At 45.8% G+C, this 22,443-nt stretch overlaps 5 protein-coding genes and 1 non-coding gene across 12 annotated transcripts; 2 read left to right on the forward strand and 4 right to left on the reverse strand.

Annotated features, from left to right (window-relative positions):
* Positions 1 to 3,464: 3,464 nt before the first annotated feature.
* On the reverse strand, positions 3,465 to 5,572 carry LOC6503617 (protein misato). Its single transcript, XM_001964024.4, has 3 exons — positions 5,374 to 5,572; positions 4,585 to 5,320; positions 3,465 to 4,527 (listed from the first exon to the last, which is right to left on the reverse strand). Exons 1-3 carry the CDS (start codon positions 5,452 to 5,454, stop codon positions 3,614 to 3,616), a joined length of 1,731 nt encoding a protein of 576 aa, XP_001964060.1. The 5' UTR covers positions 5,455 to 5,572; the 3' UTR covers positions 3,465 to 3,613.
* A 181-nt stretch (positions 5,573 to 5,753) lies between these two features.
* LOC6503616 (mpv17-like protein) lies at positions 5,754 to 6,513 on the reverse strand. The gene has a single exon (XM_001964025.4). It carries the CDS (start codon positions 6,344 to 6,346, stop codon positions 5,843 to 5,845), a length of 504 nt encoding a protein of 167 aa, XP_001964061.1. The 5' UTR covers positions 6,347 to 6,513; the 3' UTR covers positions 5,754 to 5,842.
* Positions 6,514 to 6,641: 128 nt separating this feature from the next.
* Positions 6,642 to 7,810, reverse strand: LOC6503615. The gene has a single exon (XM_001964026.4). It carries the CDS (start codon positions 7,708 to 7,710, stop codon positions 6,724 to 6,726), a length of 987 nt encoding a protein of 328 aa, XP_001964062.1. The 5' UTR covers positions 7,711 to 7,810; the 3' UTR covers positions 6,642 to 6,723.
* A 183-nt stretch (positions 7,811 to 7,993) lies between these two features.
* LOC6504043 (probable ATP-dependent RNA helicase DDX56) lies at positions 7,994 to 10,293 on the forward strand. The gene is made up of 4 exons (XM_001964027.4): positions 7,994 to 8,166; positions 8,277 to 9,028; positions 9,225 to 9,674; positions 9,738 to 10,293. The coding sequence occupies exons 1-4, from the start codon at positions 8,101 to 8,103 to the stop codon at positions 10,171 to 10,173; spliced, it is 1,704 nt and encodes a 567-aa protein (XP_001964063.1). The 5' UTR covers positions 7,994 to 8,100; the 3' UTR covers positions 10,174 to 10,293.
* Positions 9,074 to 9,159, forward strand: LOC6508207. Its single transcript, XR_046250.2, has one exon. It is a non-coding gene; the product is annotated as a small nucleolar RNA Z30a (small nucleolar RNA).
* A 1,471-nt stretch (positions 10,294 to 11,764) lies between the features above and the next one.
* Positions 11,765 to 22,151, reverse strand: LOC6503614 (proline dehydrogenase 1, mitochondrial). 7 transcript variants are annotated; one of them, XM_032452533.2, is made up of 12 exons: positions 21,725 to 22,033; positions 19,298 to 19,986; positions 16,576 to 16,697; positions 15,693 to 15,779; positions 15,446 to 15,627; positions 14,915 to 14,950; positions 14,424 to 14,488; positions 14,186 to 14,364; positions 13,949 to 14,123; positions 13,533 to 13,886; positions 13,291 to 13,468; positions 11,765 to 13,225 (listed from the first exon to the last, which is right to left on the reverse strand). In XM_032452533.2, the coding sequence occupies exons 2-12, from the start codon at positions 19,826 to 19,828 to the stop codon at positions 13,020 to 13,022; spliced, it is 2,115 nt and encodes a 704-aa protein (XP_032308424.1). In that variant the 5' UTR covers positions 19,829 to 19,986; positions 21,725 to 22,033; the 3' UTR covers positions 11,765 to 13,019. The 7 variants fall into 7 exon arrangements, with proteins under 7 accessions (XP_032308424.1, XP_044572635.1, XP_044572634.1 ...); XM_044716700.1 differs by lacking the exon at positions 21,725 to 22,033 and adding an exon at positions 21,345 to 21,583; XM_044716699.1 differs by lacking the exons at positions 16,576 to 16,697; positions 21,725 to 22,033 and adding exons at positions 16,208 to 16,329; positions 20,301 to 20,569.
* Positions 22,152 to 22,443: the final 292 nt, after the last annotated feature.

The raw sequence follows: 22,443 nt of genomic DNA on the forward strand, positions 1-22,443 counted from the left end.
CATTCCCGGAGAAAGTCAAGGCCTCCCTGGAACTCCATTCCTATCGAAGCACTTTATCAAATCACGCTCCTCCCGTTTAACAATTAGCACCGATAACTAATTTATGGCTTTTTACTTTACTGCTGATGCGGCTGCTGCTGCTGCTGGATTTTTTTTTGGCCAAGTTTAAATGAGAGGGGATGTCCGGGGATTGTTTTCGAGTGAGAAGCACTTACACGTAATAACAATTACCAATGCGCGGGCTCCATAAATCAAGGGAAGCCATCACTAGCACCCATTCCTTCATCACTGACTGGGGTAGTCCCAGTCCCATTCCCAGTCCCAGTCCCCGTCTCCTTGAAAATAAACTGTCCAGAGGATACTACCGCCTCCTGCTAGATCCTGCCAGCTCCTGCCAGCTCCTGCCAGCTCCTGCCAGCTCCTGCCAGCTCCTGGGCAGCACTAATTACAATTCAGGACGCGTTGCACTCGAAAGTTGTTGCTCATTCAACACTCGAAACGATGGAGCGGGTGGCTGGGTGGTCCATTGGGTGGTTAACTTCAAAGCCACCACCCATCCTGCCCCGCCTCACCACCCATCCTGCCTCACAATGTCCGGGTGTGTGTGTGCGGGTGTGTGTGTCTGGGAGACACCCGAAAGTATTGTTGTAATTAAATTATGTGCCAAATGACGTTCTCGGAGCTGTCCTCAGTTCAGTCTCCGTATACTGTTCCTTAAGCACTTTAACTAAATTTGGGGACTTTGCTGGAATCTTGGACTTTATTTTAAGGGTTTTGAAGAGGAAAAGGATATATCTTCTAACGGACAGGTGGACAAGCGGACAGGGCTATGGAGGAGAGTGATCTGGAATTAAGAATCTTTGGAACTAAAAAACTTAAGATCTAGAATCTTTGAAGACTTTCTTCTTTATTCTTCCTACAAGATAGTCTTAGGACATGGGTCTATCAGGACTACCAGGACTATCAGGATCTAGCTTAACCCATAAAATACTATAAATTAAGAATCCCCCCTAGAACTAACCCCTATTTTCTCTCAGTGCCTGCTACCCCTCTGTCTGTCTATTCTGTCCTTTCTCGTCCTGTGCCATCTCAGATGTTGTGGCAAATTAAGTTTGCTTTTGTTCTAGATTAAAAAGGCATTGAAATGTCGACGGGGTGTGAGTCCTAGGAGGAGTAAGGACCTCTAGAAGACTACTAGAAGCAGGACGAGGACGAGGACGAGGACGAGGACGAGGACCAGGACTGGGAGATGGTGATGGGTGGTAGTAAGCGGCAGTTAAAATGACGCCTTCGGTCGAATTTAGCTAACTTTGTTAAGTTTGTTTTGGCCGTGGGTGATGAATGGCGGCCGCATCCAAGGGGTTCCGCCGGATGATGATGAAGTGCCCGGGCCAGACGACAGATACAACCGCAACGGACGGAAGGAGATGAGTACCCAATGGATAGGATGGATGCTCGGATGGTTGGATGCTGGGGGTCTGTGGGCAGAAATTAAAAATCAACTGCCGCGTGGGAGAACAAGCCGAGCACTCAAGTAGCTGACCGACTGGATAATTGAAGGGACTAATTGAAAATTAAAAGCCGGACAGTGGAAGGACTTAGGAGTGCCCTTTCTGCTCCTCTGCTCGACATGAAGGATTTAACACTATATTATATAATTTATAATGACTTGAATTGCTTCAGATATGGGGGGGGTGGCATGCCATATTTGACAAATAAAAAGAAAACTGGCATAGGGACTTGCATGCTAATGTCCTGGATGTGTCCTGGCTGTGTCCTAGTTCAAATGCAGCCTCCAAATCGGAGAAAGGAAAATGAAATTAAAAGCAGGATACAAAAAATGGGAATATATTGGAACAAGACACAGATTAAATACACTTCTTGGTAAAGAAAAGTATCTGAGAGATATGGGAAATATTTTATTTAAAATACACAGCTGCTTGGAAAATTCCAATTTTGATTTTATATGAAAGTTAAAGGATATAGTCCTCCGATCCTTACTGTTTAAAGATATATACTTCTTACAAAGATAGTAAAGATATATCCCAAAACTCAAGACTATAGCTACAAAACTGAAGGAATTGTTTTGAAAAGAAACCCTCCGAAGGACAGAAGGACCTGGCCACAACGTCTCTATATGTCCCCTACTATATATTATTAATATCCCTCCCCTGATAGAGTATTAAAAACAAAAATATATTCTACACTATACTAGCTAGAAGCTACTAGCTACAGAAGGCGATTCAATTTTGGATTTCAAATTCCACGCACATATTCCATTAAAGTCGTTGGCGTAATTTTAATTTCGGATTTTCGGTCCTATTTCTGTCCCAATTTCAAGGAAGTAGCAACATCAGGAGCTGCCCGAGCAGCCGGAGCAGCTGCTTTAAGGACCTTCAAGGATGCGAAAGGGAACAGCTTAAAGGCCGAGGCAAGCGTTCCAATCAAATTGAAATTTAATTTGCACAACAATGTGGCGGCGAGGGGCTGGACTTACTTGACCGAAGGACAACCGAAAAAAGAAAACGCCATACCCCCCCCTCCTTTTGGAGTCCTTGAGTGGCCAACGATTATTAACCCCATCCTTCGTCCTTCACCCTCCACTCCCCCCACACCACCCCACCGTTAGCAGTCCATACAATTGTGATTTACTCCCATTGAGATTTCAATTACTGCCGCTTTATTGGCAATAAATTTCCGTATAAATTAGGCCTGGCCCGTCCCGGCCAACTTTGGACCCGCAAGGGTTAAGGTTAAACAAAGCGGGAAGCAGCCGCACGTCCAAAGGTGAGGCCGGTCAGAAAAGGTTCATGGGGTTAAGCAGCCGGAGATGCGAAAACAAACCCCCAAAAAAATAAAGGTTTCTTCCAACTTACAGATACCCTTAAAGTTGTATTTTATTTTATTAAAAATTTTATATAAAATATAGTGTGTTTTATTGTTTAACTTAATTACTAAGTATGTTAATTATTTAGTACATATTTTAGAATTAAATTAGTATTATTATCTCACAGCTCTCTATTATTCTCATCTATATTCCTCAACTGAAACTGGGATACTCCCAGGACGAATAAAAATTGATTGCCATGCAAATAAAAATATAAAAAAAAATATAGAACGATATCTTTTGGGCACGTTCATGTCGTTGTCGTCATCATCGTCCTTTGGAAATCCATTGACGACTCTTTAAATCTCTGCTGGCAGCCGCCACGTCATGCCGCCATGCCCCCATGCCCCCATCCGCATCCCCATCCACATCCACATCCGTAACCCGAAGAACCCCTCGAGAAAATTGTTTTTGTTTTCGTGTTCTCTAGCCTTGTTCCTTGGCATTTTCCGTCTAAAGTCGCGGGAAATATCAAAGCCGCTTCCGAGCCTGCCAATCACGAATTTGCCGCAGGTGGGGCAAACAACTTCCGCCACGGGGCCCATAAAAAAAAAAAAAAAGGTGACAGGTCGTGAACTGTAAGGCGTGAAAATCAGAGCAGTAAGTGCTATATTTTCTATCCATAAATATACATTTTTAAATGCAAACAGAAGCACGCTTTTAAATTAAACTACTTCCTCAATAAACCAACAATACTTTACAGAGCAGGACACCCCCATCCCTACCCTACAGATACTGTGAGTCTGCATAGAGATCCCGGAACTCTAGCAGCTGATCCAGTGCCGTCTCGTACTCATCCCGCTCCAGGCTGCAATTGTTGTAGGCCAGCAGCTTGGCCAGCTGAATGCGATGCGTCTGGGCGTGCAGATTGTCCAGGTGCTCGCCCAGCTGCGTGGAGTTCTGGATAGCAGCCAGGGCCGGGACAGAGTCCACCCGCAGGCCAGGCTCTCGTTCCGCCTCGCCAGGCAGCCGGAAGCCACTGGAGTTCATGCCGGCTCCGAATATCTCATACGGGAAGGGCAGTTGCGACTTCAGGGGCAGTGGTGTGGAGGCTGCATTGGTGACGCTGCCGTGGTAGCTGCACTGGTAGTAGAGCTGCAGCATCTGGGAGACACTGTCGCATCCGTAGGCGGCCATGCGCATCTGGTCGCCGGCCTTCTCCCTGGGCCGCTTCAGACGCTCCAAAGGAATACCTCGCGCCGTCACGGACTGGACTACGTACGAGGTGCCTGGCTCACAGCCTGGGCTCAGTTGGGTGAGCAGGGCATGGTCGCCGCTTTGGTCCAGGAACTCGATTAGGTCTTGACCCTCGCCCACTCCCAGAGGCAGGGCCAGTCCGGCGGCTGTCATCTTCCTGCCCGAGGGCGTGACCCGGTCGCAGAAACGCATCAGAGATTCTGGAGTATTCCGCAGCCGGTAGCCCAAAGTGGCCGTGTCCAGGAAGGCGGCCAGCAAGCCCGACGTCTGGTACAGATTATCCGGCTGCCACTGGAGACCGGAGAGGGTCCTGGACTTGAGGTTCGTGTTGCGCCAAATTGTTTCCAGCGTGGAGAGCGGCGTGAACATGGTGGCCTGCTCGCTGAGATTGTGGTAGCTCAGGATGGTGTTCGCCACGCGGATGGAGTGCGACAGACGGGAATCTGGGTGAGGAGAACCAATGGTAGTGGAAGAAATACTAAGTCTGCTCGTTAACTCACCTGCTTGTGGGTAGGAGGTGGCTCTGGGATAGTGGAGGGGCACAACGAAGCTCGCCCTGCCGTATTCATCGTTCAGGTGCTCCAGACACTTGCCCGCCAACCCTCCAAAGCCATCGTCAATATCGAATAGCAAATGGAATCCCTGCAAGCCGTCACACTCCTCGATATACAGGCGTATGCGGTCTGTGAGCTCCTCGTTGAAGGAGGCTTCCTCCCACAAGGCCGCTCCAGCGGAATATGTGCTTATGGTCTGATGAACCGGACTCCTGGCCAGTCCCGGCAATACATTCAGGCTGCGCGGATGGTACCTTGCATACAGGAAGTCCGGCCAACTACGCACAGTCTCCGCCAGCTGGTAATCCTTATCCGGGACCACCGAATTCTTCATGAGATCCCGCTGGTACTCGGACAGTTGCGTGGGCGGCTCCTCTTGCAGCTCCAGTTGGCTCGTGGGGGCCACTCCGCTCTCCTCCACCCGCTGTCGCGTTTTGTTCAGATCTTCGCCCGTTCCAAACGGCAGCAGCTCCTCATCCCGCTGCACAAAGTTGCCGTAAAGCTCGCCGCCGAGCGGCAGATGCGCCAGAGTCCCGGCCAGATCCACAGACACCAACCGCGGGGTGTAGGTGGTGCGATTGTGGCTGTTCAAGCCCTCCCGGTAGAGGATGTCATTGTGTAGCAGATGCTCCTCGGCCACCTGGTCGTCTCCGTCGCCGTCGCCGTAGCAAAAGTTTGCCTCCTGGAAGCAAAAGTTTCGGATAAATACCAGCGGGATGAAGGATTCGAGCTCACCTGCTGGTTCCAGAAGTGGGCGCCCACATAGTTGGCGTAGGTGCCGAGCTGGAGAGACAGAATCTCGCGCGTGTGGGCCATAATGTTATTTTAAAAATGACTAATTTGTACGCAACTTCCAGAGGCCGCGCTGCGCTATCGATAACAGCTTGTTATCGATTGTCGAATCATATGTTGGGGGACTTTTTGAAATATTCTCTTTTGCGGTTTATTTACATTATTTTTGAAAAGAAAATCCAGTGCTCCACTTCATGTAGGGTGTAGGGATGTACCTTCAACCCAAAATCTTATTTAATTAAAATTATTGTAATGAACTAGCATACCCCTTTCACTCCACCCCCCTCCACGAAGACGACGATCAAAACAAAAACAATAGCACGTGTTTGGTACAAGCCTACATATTACAAATTTATTGGAGAGATTGTCATGGAGCCGCTCCATGGAGTGTGAACACGAGTTGGGGATCCTACTACTTGTTGAGCATCATCGAGAGGTAGCTGTTCCACAACAGGGCTATGCACTGGACATAGATCACCTGGTATTGGAGGGGCACGAACGAGAAGTTGATGAATTGCGCCATCGGCCATAGCATGTAGTTCCTGCTTAGTATGGTGAAGTACGTGTCTCGGATTCTGTTCCGTATTTTCTCCTCCTCTTCGCCGTTTATCTTGGGCACCATATAGGACATGGCCAGCGTGAAGACTGGCGCGAACAAGCCCTGATCCATCACCATTTTGGTAAGGCCGCGACGCATCGGTGTGTGCTTCTTCGAGACTCTCGACTCCATGAACGTGAACCACGTCCTCAGTACCGGTCCAACCACCACAAAGCCCAAGGCACTGAATCTCGCCGTCCGTCCCACATCCCAGTCGCTCAGTGACCTCTTCTCGATCAGAAACTGGGCGATGCCATCGCCCACACCCATTATGGCTGCCACATTGATGCTTTCCGCGACGTACGCCCGTAGAGCCATTTCGAATCCCTCTCCTTGTGTGTAGGTGTACCGACTAGTGATTATGCATCTGCTCCGCCGATGCTAGTGATTTTTTTTTTTTAGCGGGCTAAGGAAAAAGGGTTGTCACGTCAACCCAAAGGCCCAGACAAACCGGAACGGTCTGCAACAACACTGTGACAGTTAACGACAGGATATCCTCTCTACTTTTTTATGAAAACTCTCTCTTAAAACCTCTGTTCAAGCTACAAACTCCTTTGCTCTAGGCCCACCTCTTACGCAAACAATTAACAACATTTGGCAACCAGGAAAGCCGTAATCATTTCATAATTATTTACTTTATTTTACATTTAAAAAATAACTATAGAAGCTTTCCACTTCTTTACTACTACATCGTTTCAGTTGGCTTCCTGTTCCTTTCGTTTCTTCCGCTTCTTGGGCGGAGAGTCCACGGGCTCCTCCTTGATGGAAATCTCCTCCAGAACTGTGGCTGATCCATTGGTCACAACCTCGCCGTTGGCTTTCCGCTTCTGCTTCTTTTTGGGGGATACAGGTTCCTCCTTGATTTTAATCTCCTCAACATGCCCGTTGCTTTTCGCCTTCTTTCGCTTCTTGGCCGGAGTCTCTTCGCTATCCACCGGCTCCACCTTGATCGCCACCTCGTCCACAGCATCCATGTAGCTGGCCGGATTGGCCGGCGTCTTCATGAACGAAGGCGTCAGGCCCGTCAGCACCGACTGCCGTACATCGAGCTCCTTCTCCTGCAACGTCTGGCTGTTGGTCAGCATTTTTCTCCGAATGGTGTAGAAGTTGGCTGTGCGTCGCAAGCGGGAAGACGTCTCCAGGCTCTTTTTGTCCGCCTTGCCCAGGTTCTGGGTAATCACCTCCGGCACCTCGATCCGCTTCTTGTAGTCCGTTCCAAAGAAGGGATGCCTCACGGGCAGCTTGTACTTGAGTGGTGGCAGAGGCAGAGGGAAGGTGGCGCCGCTATCATCCTCGGATGGCTCCTGTGCGTTCAGCCGCTTGCTGACCACAACGTACCCGGACAAGGGTATGCTGCGGAGAGCGTACTTTCCTTTGGAGCTGACATAGCCCACGGCCTCGTTGAGAGGCTCTGAATAGTTGCTGGCCCTGACTTGTAAATCGCCGACATACCGGCGCCCGGGCAGCTTAATCTTCTTGCCGACCAGCTGCTCTGGATCCAGTCCTTTGGGGCACTGGAGCAGCCAGGCATCGTGGGTGTGGGCATCGAATTCCTGGATGGTGGTGCCGCAACAGGTCCTTTCAGAGTCAGGCTCCAGTTCTACGCACTCATTCTCCTCGAGGAACTCCCGGCGCATCTCCTTAGCCAGTCTCCGGGCATTCTTCTTGTCAATCTTTTCCATAAAACCGTATAAATATTAAGAGAACTAAGAAATAGACGAAACGAAAGTTAAAATCCACACGTGCTGTGTGGCGCAGTGTTGGTAAACAACTCAGTGGCGCAACAGCTGACCATTGCAACTATCGATAAGCGTATCAATTTATTTTCCAAATAAAAAAAAGATTCGTACCATTTAAGTAACATAAGTCCTTTAGAGAAAAGTAAATTAAATTAGAAAAACACTTTTTCAACTATTTCTAAGAAAAATGCCTTGATAAATTACCGATAAAAATAACTATCGATACTTCAACCACCCCGGCACTGCCTAGCACTAGACACGTTGTTGTTGCTGCCCCCAAGAAAACGTGCGTTTGATCCTCTTGCTGCGCATTTTCTGGAGTTTCCTTTCGCCATGAGCCAAAAAGCACAGACAGCGGTGCAGTTCCACGAACTGGAGCTGGACCAGCGGATACTCAAGGTGAGTTCTCGCAGCCCATCGTTGTGGTTCCAAAACCCTCGAAATGAGCCACCTCCATTTCGCGGTTTTCTGAAAACCATCCTTTTGAATCATATTTCCCCTTATTTTAGGCAGTTGCGCAGCTCGGATGGCAGCAACCAACTTTGATCCAGTCCACGGCAATACCCCTCCTGCTGGAAGGCAAGGATGTGGTCGTCCGAGCCCGCACCGGCTCCGGCAAGACTGCCACCTACGCTCTTCCACTCATCCAGAAGATCCTCAATTCGAAGCTCAACGCCAGTGAGCAGTGTGTGAGCGCAGTGGTCCTGGCTCCCACCAAGGAGCTCTGTCGGCAGTCCCGAGCGGTGATCGAGCAGCTGGCCGAGTCCTGCGGCAAAGTGATCCGCGTAGCAGACATAGCCGGGAGCTCCAGTGATGCAGCCACGCAGAGGCACGCCCTCGCCGAGAGGCCCGACATTGTGGTGTCCACTCCCTCCAAGCTGCTGAACCACGCTGACGCCGGTGGCGTCGTGGATCTGAAGTACGTCGAGACGCTGGTGGTGGACGAGGCGGACCTGATGTTTGCCTTCGGCTATGAGAAGGACTTCAAGAAGTTGATCAAGCACTTTCCGCCCATTTACCAGGCCATTTTGGTGTCCGCCACGCTCAGCGACGACGTGGTGCGCATGAAGGGCCTATGCCTGAACAATCCTGTTACCCTGAAGCTCGAGGAGCCGGAGCTGGTGCCTCAGGACCAGCTGACTCACCAGCGCATCCTGGCCGAGGAGAACGACAAGCCGGCCATACTGTACGCGTTGCTGAAACTGCGCCTGGTTCGGGGCAAGACCATCATCTTCGTAAACAACATAGATCGGTGCTACAAGTGAGTAAAATCTTATAATCCCTATAACTCTCTTTAGGATCGCCCAAAATGATGAAACCTTACTTCAGGGAGTGGGCAGCTGGCAACAGTTGGCGCACGCATGACCAGATTCTAATCTTCTCGCTGATTTCTTAAGCTTACCAACTATCTCCTCATAAAAAGGACCAATATAACTCTATACTCTTTCCCATTTCAGAGTCCGCTTATTCCTGGAACAGTTTGGCATCCGTGCCTGCGTCCTCAACTCCGAACTGCCAGCCAACATTCGCATCCACACAATCAGCCAGTTCAACAAGGGCACCTACGACATCATCATCGCCTCGGATGAGCATCACCTGGAGCAGCCGGGCGGCAAATCCTCCGCCGCCTCTTCCTCCTCCTCTGGCAAGCGAAAATCTCCCCGTAGCGGAGACTTCGAGTCGAGTGCGTCGCGTGGCATCGATTTCCAGTGCGTGAACAACGTCCTGAACTTCGATTTCCCCCGGGACGTGACCTCATACATCCACCGGGCTGGTCGCACAGCGAGAGGCAACAACAAGGGATCGGTTCTGTCCTTCGTGAGCATGAAGGAGGCGGCCGTAAACGATGCCGTTGAGAAGAAACTTCACTCCACTTTTGCTGCCCAGGAGGGAGAGCAGATCATCAAGTATGTTTTGTAGTTAGAGCGCTTAGAGGCAGATCTTATTTGACTTTTTCCCTGAAATTTCAGAAACTACCAATTCAAAATGGAGGAAGTGGAGTCCTTTAGGTACAGGGCACAGGATTGCTGGCGTGCTGCGACGCGGGTCGCTGTTCACGACACCCGCATCCGCGAGATAAAAACTGAGATCCTCAACTGCGAGAAGCTGAAGGGATTCTTCGAAGAGAACAAGCGCGACTTGCAGGCCCTGCGACACGACAAGCCCCTGAAGACGATCAAGGTCCAGAACCATCTCTCGGACATGCCCGATTACATAGTTCCCAAGGCCCTGAAGCGAGTAGTTGGCACCTCCTCCTCCTCGTCGGGAGCCTCCACAGCTAAGCATCCGCGCCAATCAGCCGCCAAGACGGCGTTTGAGAAACAAAGCAATGATCCCTTAATGGTCAGCCAAGTGGACTTCGGAAGGAAACGTCCGGCCCCACGGCATAAAAAGAAAGCCTTGTAAAGGACTTAGTCTAAGCTCGAGTTAGTCCCTAAAACGTCTACAGTTGTTTAGTTTATTTTAATGTGTGGAGTCTAAGCGAAATACAGAACTAGTTAATGAAAAAATCCTAAAAAAAATGGTCGCAATTACTCACAGCCTGAAACAGAGCTCTTTTAACAGTTCGAAGGCCATATCTCGGCCTATACCCATCGGATCCCTAAGCGAAGTACCTCATTCGATTTCTGGATCGATTCTTCACCGATCTGCATAAAAACCTAGAAACAAAATTTTGGATCCCATTTTTCCAAAATTTTCTGATGGGACCCCTTAAGAATTGGGGACCATCGAGGTATTCCACATTGTGGCCCTTGGGAAGGTCATATCTCGGCCAATATCCGTCGGATCCTTGAGCGGAATACCTTTATCGATTTCTGGAACGATTCTCCGTCGATCTGCATCAAAACCTGGAACCAAAATTTTGGATCCCATTTTTCCAAAATTTTCTGATGGGACCCCTTCAAAATCGGGGACCATCAAGGAATTCCACATTGTGGCCCTTAGGAAGCCCATATCTCGGCCAATATCCGTCGGATCCTTGAGCGGAATACCTCGATCGATTTCTGGATCGATTCTCCGTCGATCTGCATCAAAACCTAGAAACAAAATTTCGGATCCCATTTTTCCAAAATTTTCTGATGGGACCCCTTCAAAAATGGGGACCATCGAGGAATTGCACTATGTGGCCCTTGGGAAGCCCATATCTCGGCCGATATCCATCGGATCCTGGAGCGGAATACCTTAATCGATTTGTGGATCGATTCTCCATCGATCTGCATCAAAACCTGGAAACAAAATTTTGGATCCCATTTTTCCAAAATTTTCTGATGGGACCCCTTCAAAAATGGGGACCATCCAGGAATGGCACTATGTGGCCCTTGGGAAGCCCATATCTCGGCCGATATCCGTCGGATCCTTGAGCGAAGTACCTCATTCGATTTCTGGAACGATTCTCCGTCGATCTGCATCAAAACCTAGAAACAAAATTTCGGATCCCATTTTTCCAAAATTTTCTGATGGGACCCCTTCAAAAATGGGGACCATCAAAGAATTGCACTATGTGGCCCTTGGGAAGCCCATATCTCGGCCGATATCCGCCGGATCCTTGAGCGAAGTACCTCAATCGATTCGTGGAACGATTCTCCGTCGATCTGCATCAAAACCTGGAACCAAAATTTTGGATCCCATTTTTCCAAATTTTTCTAATGAAATGGGGACCATAAGGGAATTCCTCAATATGATCCTTAAAAAGGCCATATCTCGGCCAAAAGCCATCTGATTCTTGAGAGGAATACCTCAATGGATTCCTGATAAGTCCCCTTCCAAATGGGGATTATTAAAATAGACAGAGAGAGGTGTAGCTTTGGTAGGCCCTCCCTTTCTAAATCGCAAAGGTCTGGCGTGGGAATGATGCGATTGGTCTGGCGGAACTACCAGGTGATCGTTCCACATCATGGAGACGACCACGGAGACGATTTGTCCAGCAGCTGGAGACCAATTAAGATTTATTATCCGAGAGAGCCGCTTGTGGCAATTGAAAAGTCGGAGGGGGGGATTCCGTTTTTAACATTTTATTATTGTCATTGAAATAGTTAACATTCATACAATTATTTATTCATTTATTTATAGCGTTATGCAATACAATAATAATAATAATGATGAGAATAATAAAGGACTAACGCTCCATCTGGTGGTTAGCTGTGTGTCTATATAACTGTCTATATAATGGATCTATGGATCTATGGATCTATGGATCTATGGATGGTTCGGAGCGGAGCGGAGCAAGCGAAGAACAGAGACTTCTAAAGCGACTAAATCGGACTAATATGCCTATTATCGTTAGTAGCACAATGACTTTTTTATAATATCGCTTCGTTACTTCGTTACTTTCGTTACTAAATTAAATTAAATAATAATTGTTAATTTAGCATATATAGGTTATGCTCCGATATCGAGGCAGTTTTATATTTGACTATTTTTTTTTTTTATTTCGGATGGAGAGAGGAACAACAACAAATTATATAAAATACGATATACGATATTCGATATACGATAAACTTAATGGGAGTTTTTTAAAGTTAAAATATAAAGTTATAATGATTTTATATAAAGATTTAAATCAGATTTAATCACATCGCAAATGGAGGAGGTAAAAACTAAAAACTCATTATACTGTTATACTGTTATATAATGTTATATATATATACTGTTATACTGTTATACTGAGGAGGTATATTAACTGAGGCAAACAAAAACAGATTTCGGATTTTGGATTTTTGGATTTTTGGATTTTTGGATTTTGGACTAAAATGCAGCCATACACATTCCATGTATCTATATGTTATATTATCATATAATGTCTCTATAAAGTTTCTCTCAGTATATGTATTTTAATATATATACTATATCGATTTATGCTTCATATTACGATGCTAAAAAATGTTCTTTTCTTCTCTTTAATTTTTTGTTTTTTTTTTTTTTAACTCAAATCCAACCGTAATATCCTGTAGATGGTATCTTATCCTTTTTGGATTTACTTTTCATAGTTTTTGTTTTTTTTTTTAGCTTTTTTGTAACACACATACAGAACTCGTTTAGATTATTGTTTGCAACAAGACGTAAAAATGTACATATTTCATCAAAAAAGTGTATCTGTCTCTTTAATTGAAATTGTTGCCGCGAAAAGAATTGGAAAAAAAATTAGAACACACACACACACACATTAAAATAGGTCCGACGGCCATGTCCTTATAAGCCTGGGATTGGATTGTGGAGGATGTGAGTGCGGTGAGTGCGGTGTCTCCCCCTCCTTAGATGGGCACATAGTTGCCTTTGGGCTTGTAGAACATCCTGCCGGTGAAGATGCGACGCCGGATTTCGCTCAGCAGCAGTCGCTTCTCCTTCTTGATCTTCTTCAGGACGCCCTTGTTCTCCTGGGCGCGACGCGACAAGTATGGCAGCACCTCCTCCACAGGTCCGTAAGGGATGTACTTGTAGGCCGAGTAGCCCGCTTGGCCTAATAGTTTTTAAAACAAAAATATTAACACTTTAGATCCACGACTGGAAAGCCAACTAACTTACCCAGTGGGAAGGTGATGTAGTCGCACATGCCAAGGAGCTGACCAAAGCAAATCACCTTGTCCTCCGGCGAGATTCCAATCTCCTTCATCTGTTGGATGGCAAAACGCACCGTGTCCTCGTTGTGCGAGGCAACCATGATTCCAATCTTATGGGCATCCTCGCCGCCATCCTTCATCAGCTGTTGATTTCAAAAATATAATTAGTATATGATAGCAGGTACTCCTCTGGGTGTCAAGACCCACCTTGATGCGTCGCAGACACTCGGATAGGGTCTTGTGGTACATTTCTGTGGTGGCATCGAACGTGGGATTGACCGGATCTGGATAGCCGAGGGCCTGAGCACGAGCCCGCTCCTGCTCCATGTAGGCGCCGCGCACCAGCTTGGCGCCAAAGTAAAAGTTCTGACGCTTGGCCTGCTCCAGATCGGTGCCGACTTCGCGGAAAGTTTCACGCAAGTAGCACTGGTAGGTATTGAAGACGATGGCCTTGTCCTTGTTGAACTTTCGCATCATCTCCAGGGTGATGCGGGAAATGGCCGGTTGGAAATAGGTTTGCTCCGCATCCACCATAATACGGACATCCAACTCGGCAGCAGCCTGGGGGTGTAGAATATATAATTTATAATAAATAAAATAAAATAAATGAACTACTAACTAACCCTAACGATGGTGTTGAGGCGACGGATCATATTCCGGAACATCTCCTCCTCTTTGGGCGATATTTGTGAGATCAGTCGACGCATCTGTCCGGTTTGGGGATCGGGAACGCGGAAAGTATCGCTCAGCTGCGAGTCCTCATCAACGATTCCAGACCAGGGGAACAGATGCAGGATACTAGCAGTGGGATTAGTTATTAGATTAGTTATAGAGAAGGGTCTTAGTTGAGAAAGCCATACCCTTCCTTGTCGGATGTTACGTTCTTAAGAAAGTCCTTGACGTTCTTATTGTCGCCGAGACTGGCATAATACTTCTCGAGATCCTTGATGGTCTTGTGGTGGGTGAGGACGTTGCCCTGTCCGCCGACCATGTCCTCCATGTACTTGCGTGTGCGCATGATTACCTCAGAGAGTTGTAGCTAATGAAAGTGAAAGGATATTAAGGATATGTATTTGATTTTAAGTAAAGTCCACTTACCAACAACTGCGGACGGCCCAGGGCGGTAAGTTTGATGGCCGTAATGCCAGTTCCGAAGGTGGCTCCTATCGATTCCAGGACAAATAGAAAGCATTGGGAGAAAGAGATCGATGAATGCGATGTGAAGGTAAAGGATATATAAAAGCTATACAGGATAAGCGCACAAGGACATTAAACAGGAGCAAAAGCAACCAAAAAAAAAGACATATAATAAAACTAACTACATGACATAGGATAAAGATATACAGATACACAGATACAGATACAGATACAGAGATATACGATCTACATAGCTACGACAATATCGATTATCAGTTATCGATTACTAGTTAGCCACATCGATCAGCTAAAATGGCCCAAAACTCGCTGGCTTTGCTCTGTCGGAATGGATACTCTTTTTAGATATTTGTTGAGAATACTTGTTGGTGTTTTTTAAATATGTATATTTTTTGTAGTTTTTTTTTCAGTGTTTTTGTGGTAATTCGGCTTACCCGTGGCCACTGCCCGGGGCGCCTTGCGATCGTCCTCTTTTTCAATGGAATGGATACACATTTTTTTTATGATTTATGACATATTGGAAGGGGATTTTTGGATTTTTGATTCAGATTTTGATTCGGATTTGAGTGCCATTTTGGGGGATATTTGCGGATTTCATTTTCGAGAATGCGGGGCAGAAGAAAATTAATTAATTAATCATCAAATTTGTCACAGTGTAGCTCCTCTTAAGGAGTAGTTATCATAAAAAGCGATAGACGGGAAGCAAGAGAGAGAGAGAGAGCAGGAAACGAGTAAATATCGTCATGAAGGATATCCCTAACTATCCCTAACAATGTCATGCTTTACATTTAATATTAATATTAAATATGTTAAAAAATAATAATTAAATTTGAAAGAAAAAAAAAACTGCTAGTGAATTATGCAACTGAATCATGCTTATGTACAAAAAGAATCTTAAAAGGAGTCGGGAGGTGTGAAGGAGGAGGAACAGCATCATCGGCAGATAGATGGCTCCAGAGACATACCGGAAACAGCCTCCAGACACTTGATGAAGATCTCCATGTTCCGCTCACAGGTGGCCTCGTTGAGATAGAAGTAGGTGCGAGCACTGCTCACTTTATAGCGCCGATCGGCGAAGGACTTGTCCACATGGTACTGGGGCATGGCGCCCTCCTCCTTGCAGTCACCAGCACTCGAAACGGAGGATCTAGAAAAGGGATAATCGGTTTAAGGGATTAGACATCAAGAGAGAAATATCGCAAAAGGACTTACTCAACTTCACGCTTCTCAGCCTCCTCCTGGGAGATGTCCTCCTCGACGGAATAATCAAGAATCGGCTTCACGCCGAACGATCTTAGTCTGCAATACACATTTATCGATTAACGATAGTCTTACAATCGTTTCAATCACATACACCAGTTAGTAAAATTATAAAATTTTGACTGTGTTTGGATTAGCAGTCGAGAGAGGGGAGAGAAGGCGAGTTTTAAAAGTGCATTCCGGATGGATTTGGGTGGATTACGGATCAGGGGGTATATATTAGATCGAATTGATCGAAATTTCATGCTAATTTTTGGATTGAGAATCGCATAACCGATAGTATTACTCATTCCTGGGACATTTACAAAAAATATACATACAAGAGCGGTTCTATATCGTATTTTTAACTCATTAAAAGATATATAATTATAGAATTTTGAACCTTCCCATGTATGTATGTATAAGATTAAGATAGTGTTTTGGGATGCAATATTATGGTGGTTGGTGGTGGGAAGTGGGAGGTTAACCTCTCTAGGGCGGGGACGATCGTGTGCCGGTTCTCTCCGGCCACAAAGTGTCCGTAGAAGCTGGACTTCATCAGGAGGACAAAAAGCTTCGTTCCCAAAATGCTGCGCGCCAGTTTCAGTAGCTGTTTTAATCGATAATCGATTCATTATCGATAGTGTGTGTATATTTTTGTGGGCATTGTTAAGCGGGTTTCGCATAACCGTTTCGCAATCGTTATCGAAATTGGATGATCGGGTAAAAATAATCGAACAAAACGATAGCGCCGGAAGAAAGCATAAAAACGATACAAAAAAAATAAAGAAGAGAAAAAAGAAAAGAAAAGAAAAGAAAAAGAGAATGAGTGGACTTTGTTGTGACAATAAATTACCTTTCCAGGGTGGGTATGATCTTGATCTGATCCTCGCCGGCGACAAAATGTCCATAGAAGGTCGCCTTCATCATGGATGTGAATATGCGTTTTCCGAATACTTGCTTAGTCCATCTCATAAGCTGCGATATTTATTATTTTTGATTTATGTTTTTTAAAAATATATTATAATATTAGTTAAGAAATAATTTCCCTCCCTAATATTCCCAAAAAAAAATCCATTCCATGTTCCTCGTTTAGCTTCTGGCTGTCTGGATGGGCCATAAATCACTTGGATCTCGGCCAAAATACAAAAAACTCGAACAAGTCAAGGCCAGGAAGGCGTTGCCAAAGTCCACTGTCCACTTAAAAGCCAAAAATGCGACAAATATCGAGTGGGCGGGAAAGAAAGTGTCATTTAAATGCCGAAAGAAAGGCCATTCATAACTGAAAGTCCAACAACCCGAACCAGAGACTAAATCAAAAATAATTCAAAGGACTAAGATCCTTAAAGAAACCTCAAATCAAGTTCTCCAAAACCCAAGAAAAAAAAAATAGGAAACCAATTAATTAAGGGCGTTGCCCTTTCTGGGAAGCCTTATTATGAAATATTTTCTTTTCTCGGCACGTGGGATCCATCTCAGATGAATGACATGAGTGTGATGTGGTTGTGCTTCCCAAGGAGAAGGCTCCTCCAATCTCCAGTCCAGTCTGCAGCCATTTAGGGAGAACCGGTTTCGAGAGACACTAAGTAATTAATTGAGAGCACAAAGTTGAAAAGCCGACAAAAAACAGTAGAAACAACAAAACTGGTTACATAAAAAAAAATAAATAAATTCTCGTTTCGATACTGAAGCCCACCCCCCCTGCTTTTGTTTTCTGGTCTTATTGCTTTTCGCTCTATCTAAATTTTTTTGGCAAACAATTCGAAAAAGTAATCGCATTCGAGGAAATCGAGGACAGGTGTTTGTCGTTGAGCTTTGGCCCCCCGAAGATATAGCTACTAAGGGGGGGGCTACAACTACCCCTCTAATACATGTACTATATATATACCCCATTCACATCCCCATCCCATCCCATTCCCTGGTGGATCCATTTACCCATTTGCTCATATCACGAGACCCGTAGTCGACGTCGTCTTAGTCGTCCGTCAAAGCAATCGACGCGAGACTGTAAATAGAACTAGCAAACCCGACACTGGCCACAAAGAGTTCAAGGAAATCGTTAAAAAAGCAGAGGCTTTCAACATATTGTTGCTTGGTCTTCAGGAAGAGTGTTTGTGGGTAAGGATGTGGGCTAGGTTGGAGGGCACAAACTTGGGAGTGGAGGGAACAGGTTGGATTCTAGCAGATTGGCGGACAGACGGACACGCGGACAGAGGTCTACGGGCTGGGAAGGTGGACTTTGAGAAGCTCTTTCTATAGTTCTTAAGACTCTAATACAAAAGTAATAGTAGTAATCATAGTAGAAACCTATATCCTTAAAAAAGAGTAAGGATTACAATGAAACGGACACGCGGACAGGGCTCTAGGGACTTGGGAGGTAGGTCTAAGGTCTCTAGACTACATTTTTCAGGTTTAAGACATAATAAAGAAACTATATCTCTAAGAAATATAAACAAATAATCATATATTCTTGGGAAATACAAAGAAACGGACACGCGGACAGACGGACATAGATTATATGGACTTGGGAGGTAGTCCTTATGAAGGAAAAGCAAACATAACAAGATCTATGGTCTCTAGACTACCTTCTCAGGTCTAAGATAGAATATGGGAACTATGTCTTAAAGATAGGGAAACAAACGGACAAGCGGACACGCGGACAGACGGACAAAGTGCTATGGACTTGGGAAGTAGTCTTTAAGAAGCTTTACAGGAGGAGCAGAGTATCTAAAGGCTATCTAACAATCCAATACAACAAATAGTCATAAAAAATAAATAATCATATATCCTTGAGAAGTGCAAACAAACGGACACACGGACAGGACTCTCCCACCTTGAAAGGCAATCCTTTTAGGGTTTAAAGCTCCCACCTTTAAATATTTATTCCAGTGCCTGGGAAGGAAAGGCAGGGTATGAATGACTAATGCCACATGTCATATTATTTCCCAGGAAGCCAAACCACCCCGCCACCCACACTCTCCTGCCTCTCCTGCCTGCCTGCCCCCGTGGGGCAACCATTTATGCAAATTGCATGTGGCGCAAAAAAATAAAAGCAACAAACAAGAAACAAGCGACGCATGCACTTTGAGGCAATCGATTAACAATCAAACGACTGCCATTAGGGGGGTGTCTGGGAGTCTAGTAGGTCTAGGAGGTCTGGGAGGTCTAGGAGGTCTAGGGGAGGGAGCTCCATCCCGTGTCCCATTACGTATTGTTCTCGGAGGGCTCTGTAATCTTCTCAATCAGAGGCACCCCGACCAGGCCCTGTCATCTTCCCTCCCGGCCAATCAGCCGCTCCATTCACGACACACGCGCTCAATAATTTGTGTGTGAGTGCCGGACACCTGTCCGGGTACAGACCGAGACTGTCTCCGGAAGGCAATTAGCGATGAATTGATGAGGGCATGGAACGGGGGGTGAGTCAGTCAGTCAGTCAGTCAGTCAGAGGAGGTCAAATGGCACCTGACACTGTTGGAATGTCACGGGAACTAATGCAGCAGGTGGAGCAAGATCAGGCCGAGGTTCTATTAAGAGATCTCCCATCCTTATAGATCCTACGGATCAACCTCCAAACTCACCGTCATGTTGTGCTCAACTAGCTTCTCGCTAGAACAGATCATATAGACCAGGTAGGCCCGGACCAGCTCCCATGTGGTCTTGCTCTTGAAGGCGGCGATCGGATCATTGAAGCTAACGTCCAACGGATCCCTCTGGGGGCTACCAGCCGGCGATGGTGATGACGACGAGGATGAGGATGGCGGTGAGCACTGATTGCTCTGGGTCTTTTGGTCCGTCTTTACGGCGGGCTCGGCATAGGCCGGTTGGGCGGCGGTGGAGGCCTTATCGCCGGAGTGTAGGAATCGTCGTTGTCCATGACAGTGGGATGGCGTTAGTCCGGGGATTCTCAGTGGACGTCCGGTTAGTGGCGATATCGAATCATTTGAATCATCAGTACCAGTTAGAGAGGCAACTGCTGATGGGGTGGAACGGGTGGCGGACTGGAGACTCCGTCGGGCGGCAACGGCGGCACTGCCGGACTTGCTGCTATTACGGCCGTAGACCAAACTGATGGCTGTTCGTTGGGCGCTCAGTGAACGGAGTAGAGCCATTACAATCGCTTCTCTTCCGAGGGGGGGAGGGATGGGGTTTCGGTACTTCTTCGCTTTCGATTCTTTTTCGATTAAATTTTCTGTTTTTTTTTTTTTCTATCTTTTTTTCAGTTCGGATTCAGATTAAGATTTAGATTCAGATTTGATTGCAATTATATCTGAAAGTAAAGAAGAGTTTAAAAAAAAAAATAATAAAAACATCAAGATCAGCTGTGATTTCGAAAGCTTTCTACACTACACTCGAAGAAAATTGTTTTTCTTTTCCTATTTTTTTTTTATGTAATTTTTGAATGGGGGTTGGTTATGAGAGTAACGGTTCCACATTCACAAAAAATCCTTAAGAGGGAAATTTGTTTGTTTTTTTGTCACTCTAACAGTTATTGTTTTCGGTGTACACTTTTTTTTTTTTGCCTCTTCTCAGAGATGTTATACAATTGCAAAAAAAAAAAAAACAACAACACAACACACGTACGCTATGTACACCTCAGAATTTCAATTAAAACAAAATTCAATTTGTGCGCTTCGGCTGCAAATTGTTAAATGTTCGCACAGCTATTCGATATTTTTCTTCTGTTCTCTCCTGTCTATTTCTTAGTTATTTATACTATTTATTTTGTTGTATTTTCTTTTCTTTTTCTTTTTTTTTTTTTGCTTTTTTTCCTATTCTGTATTTTGGCGTCGAAGCTGTGTGCGCCGCAAAAGCACGAAACAAAATGTGAAGCTCAGCGCGCTGCTCTGCTCGGCGGCGAATTCTAAAGAAGGGGGCCACAGCGAATTCAGACAGCCTGGCGAGGGCGAATTGGGCGAGGCGAAAAAAAAAAAGGGCAAAAATCCTGTTCGCCGGCGGGGGGCTTACATAACAGCCTTTCACGTGTGACGTCACAGAAGGAATCAGTGGAGCAAGAGGCCGAAATTCGAGCCCCCTTTTTTCCGATTTTTGTTTTTGTTTTTTTTTGTGATTTAATTGAAATGCGCCGCAGCCACAATTAGTAATTGGTGTGTTAATGGGGGGGCTCCTGCTGTTCCCGCTGGCCGCTCTCTCTCTCTCTCTCTTGGCACTCTCTCCCTCTCCTCTCAATTAATTAGCGGCTTGCTAATAAATCGCCAGACGCGCCGGAGAAGCTGCAATCAAATCAAAACTTGGCGGGTTTCATTGAACAGATTTCATTACAGTTTCGCGGCCGACAAATTGCAAATTCAGCAGAAAATTAAAAGGAAAAAAAAATAATACAAAAAAAAAAAGAAAAGTAATACTTGTACTGGGGTTGTTGCCAAGCGAGGCGAGAGAATCAGTGTGTCAGCTTCTCAGGATGAAGTAATTAAGGGCTGTGGCGGGGGGGGCATTACTTTACACAGTCGTGGCCTATTATATAATACTGCTCTCTCTCTATGCCGTATATATCCTCGAACAGATCCTTATTCGCGCAGCAGCACACCTTCCAATTCGCCGCGGCGAGATTTTTCCTACCCCCTATTTACTAGCAACCACCTCCTCCTCTCACTCCTCACTCCTCACTCCTCCTCCTCGTGCTATCTCTCTTTGGCACACACACAATCCTGTGTTCCTGTCCTTTGAAGGGGGAAAGTTCAACACTTAAAATTTCTTCGTTCTCCAGAAATCCGTTAGTTTGTTAAAAAAAAAAAAAAACAAATAAAATTAAAAAAACGATTGTTAAAAATTATGCGATTTTTTTTTTTTTTGGTGTCGAGAATATGCCGGAATCTTCTTAGGATTATATCTCGTTTTATATTTTTTTTGTTTCTGTTTTCTGTTTTTTTTTTTTCTGCCCAATTTTGTACACCAAAAAAAAACACACACTTCTCGGTGCCCCGACGAATGTGTTTGACAAACTTTTCAATGCAAAAAAGACACAGAAAATAATTCCCAATTCCTACCTCAGCACTCGCACTCGCACTCGCACTCACACACACACTTGACCACACTTTTTTTTGGGGGGTCTTTTTTTTTTTCGATGTTAATTTGGTACTTTTTTTTTCAAATTTCTTTTTGCGAGGGTTTTTTGTCGGTTTTTTTTTCTCGTTTCGGTATGATCTATTTGGCTTGTTGTTGTTGCTGCTGCGAAAGACACACACGCTAAACGCTCGCAGAAAAAAATATAACACGGCGGAGAGCGAGAACTGCAAAGGTCTGACGCCGCAACGAATCTGAAAAAGCTCCACATTCAAGCGCTTGGCGAGAGTGGTGGTAGCGCCGAATGGTAGACGAGAAAATCAGTCAAAAGCGGTCATGGGGTGGAAGGGGGGGTTTTTGGGGGATGGAGAGCATCAGCAGCCAGCTGTCTACAGTTGTTGTTTGCCTTGCACGTGAGCACAGGGCAACTACAAAAAAAATGAAAGAAAAAAGAAAGCTAAAAAAATCGAAATGCAGAAATCATGCGACCGCCATCTTCTTCCTCGGGCAGAGCCCCAATTTCCGGCCAATTGCAGCCAACCGGCTTATCTTTCTCCCCGGCGGTTGGCCAGTGACACTTTCTTATCAGTAGGCCCCCCTACCCTACTCCCTCCCCCACCCCATGGACATACCTTTCTTATCGTGGCTTTTTTTTTGTCCAGCCGGCAATGCAGCTGTTCAGTGTGACCATAGCTTGCCGTTA

This window comes from Drosophila ananassae, chromosome XL, assembly GCF_017639315.1.
Source record: "Drosophila ananassae strain 14024-0371.13 chromosome XL, ASM1763931v2, whole genome shotgun sequence".
Taxonomy (NCBI): Eukaryota; Metazoa; Arthropoda; class Insecta; order Diptera; family Drosophilidae; genus Drosophila; species Drosophila ananassae.

Coding starts and splice junctions, on each gene's coding strand:
- LOC6503614 (XM_032452533.2), bottom strand. CDS start 19,828: ATGGCTCTACTCCGTTCACTGAGCGCCCAACGAACAGCCATCAGTTTG. Junction 16,698..19,297: donor TAGTTGAGCACAACATGACG/GTGAGTTTGGAG, acceptor TAAATATCGCAG/CTTATGAGATGGACTAAGCA. Junction 13,469..13,532: donor AGTGTCTGCGACGCATCAAG/GTGGGTCTTGAC, acceptor TGAAATCAACAG/CTGATGAAGGATGGCGGCGA.
- LOC6503617 (XM_001964024.4), bottom strand. CDS start 5,454: ATGGCCCACACGCGCGAGATTCTGTCTCTCCAGCTCGGCACCTACGCC. Junction 5,321..5,373: donor CCCACTTCTGGAACCAGCAG/GTGAGCTCGAAT, acceptor TTTTGCTTCCAG/GAGGCAAACTTTTGCTACGG. Junction 4,528..4,584: donor CACCTCCTACCCACAAGCAG/GTGAGTTAACGA, acceptor CTCCTCACCCAG/ATTCCCGTCTGTCGCACTCC.
- LOC6503616 (XM_001964025.4), bottom strand. CDS start 6,346: ATGGCTCTACGGGCGTACGTCGCGGAAAGCATCAATGTGGCAGCCATA.
- LOC6503615 (XM_001964026.4), bottom strand. CDS start 7,710: ATGGAAAAGATTGACAAGAAGAATGCCCGGAGACTGGCTAAGGAGATG.
- LOC6504043 (XM_001964027.4), top strand. CDS start 8,101: ATGAGCCAAAAAGCACAGACAGCGGTGCAGTTCCACGAACTGGAGCTG. Junction 9,029..9,224: donor AACATAGATCGGTGCTACAA/GTGAGTAAAATC, acceptor TTCCCATTTCAG/AGTCCGCTTATTCCTGGAAC. Junction 9,675..9,737: donor GAGGGAGAGCAGATCATCAA/GTATGTTTTGTA, acceptor CTGAAATTTCAG/AAACTACCAATTCAAAATGG.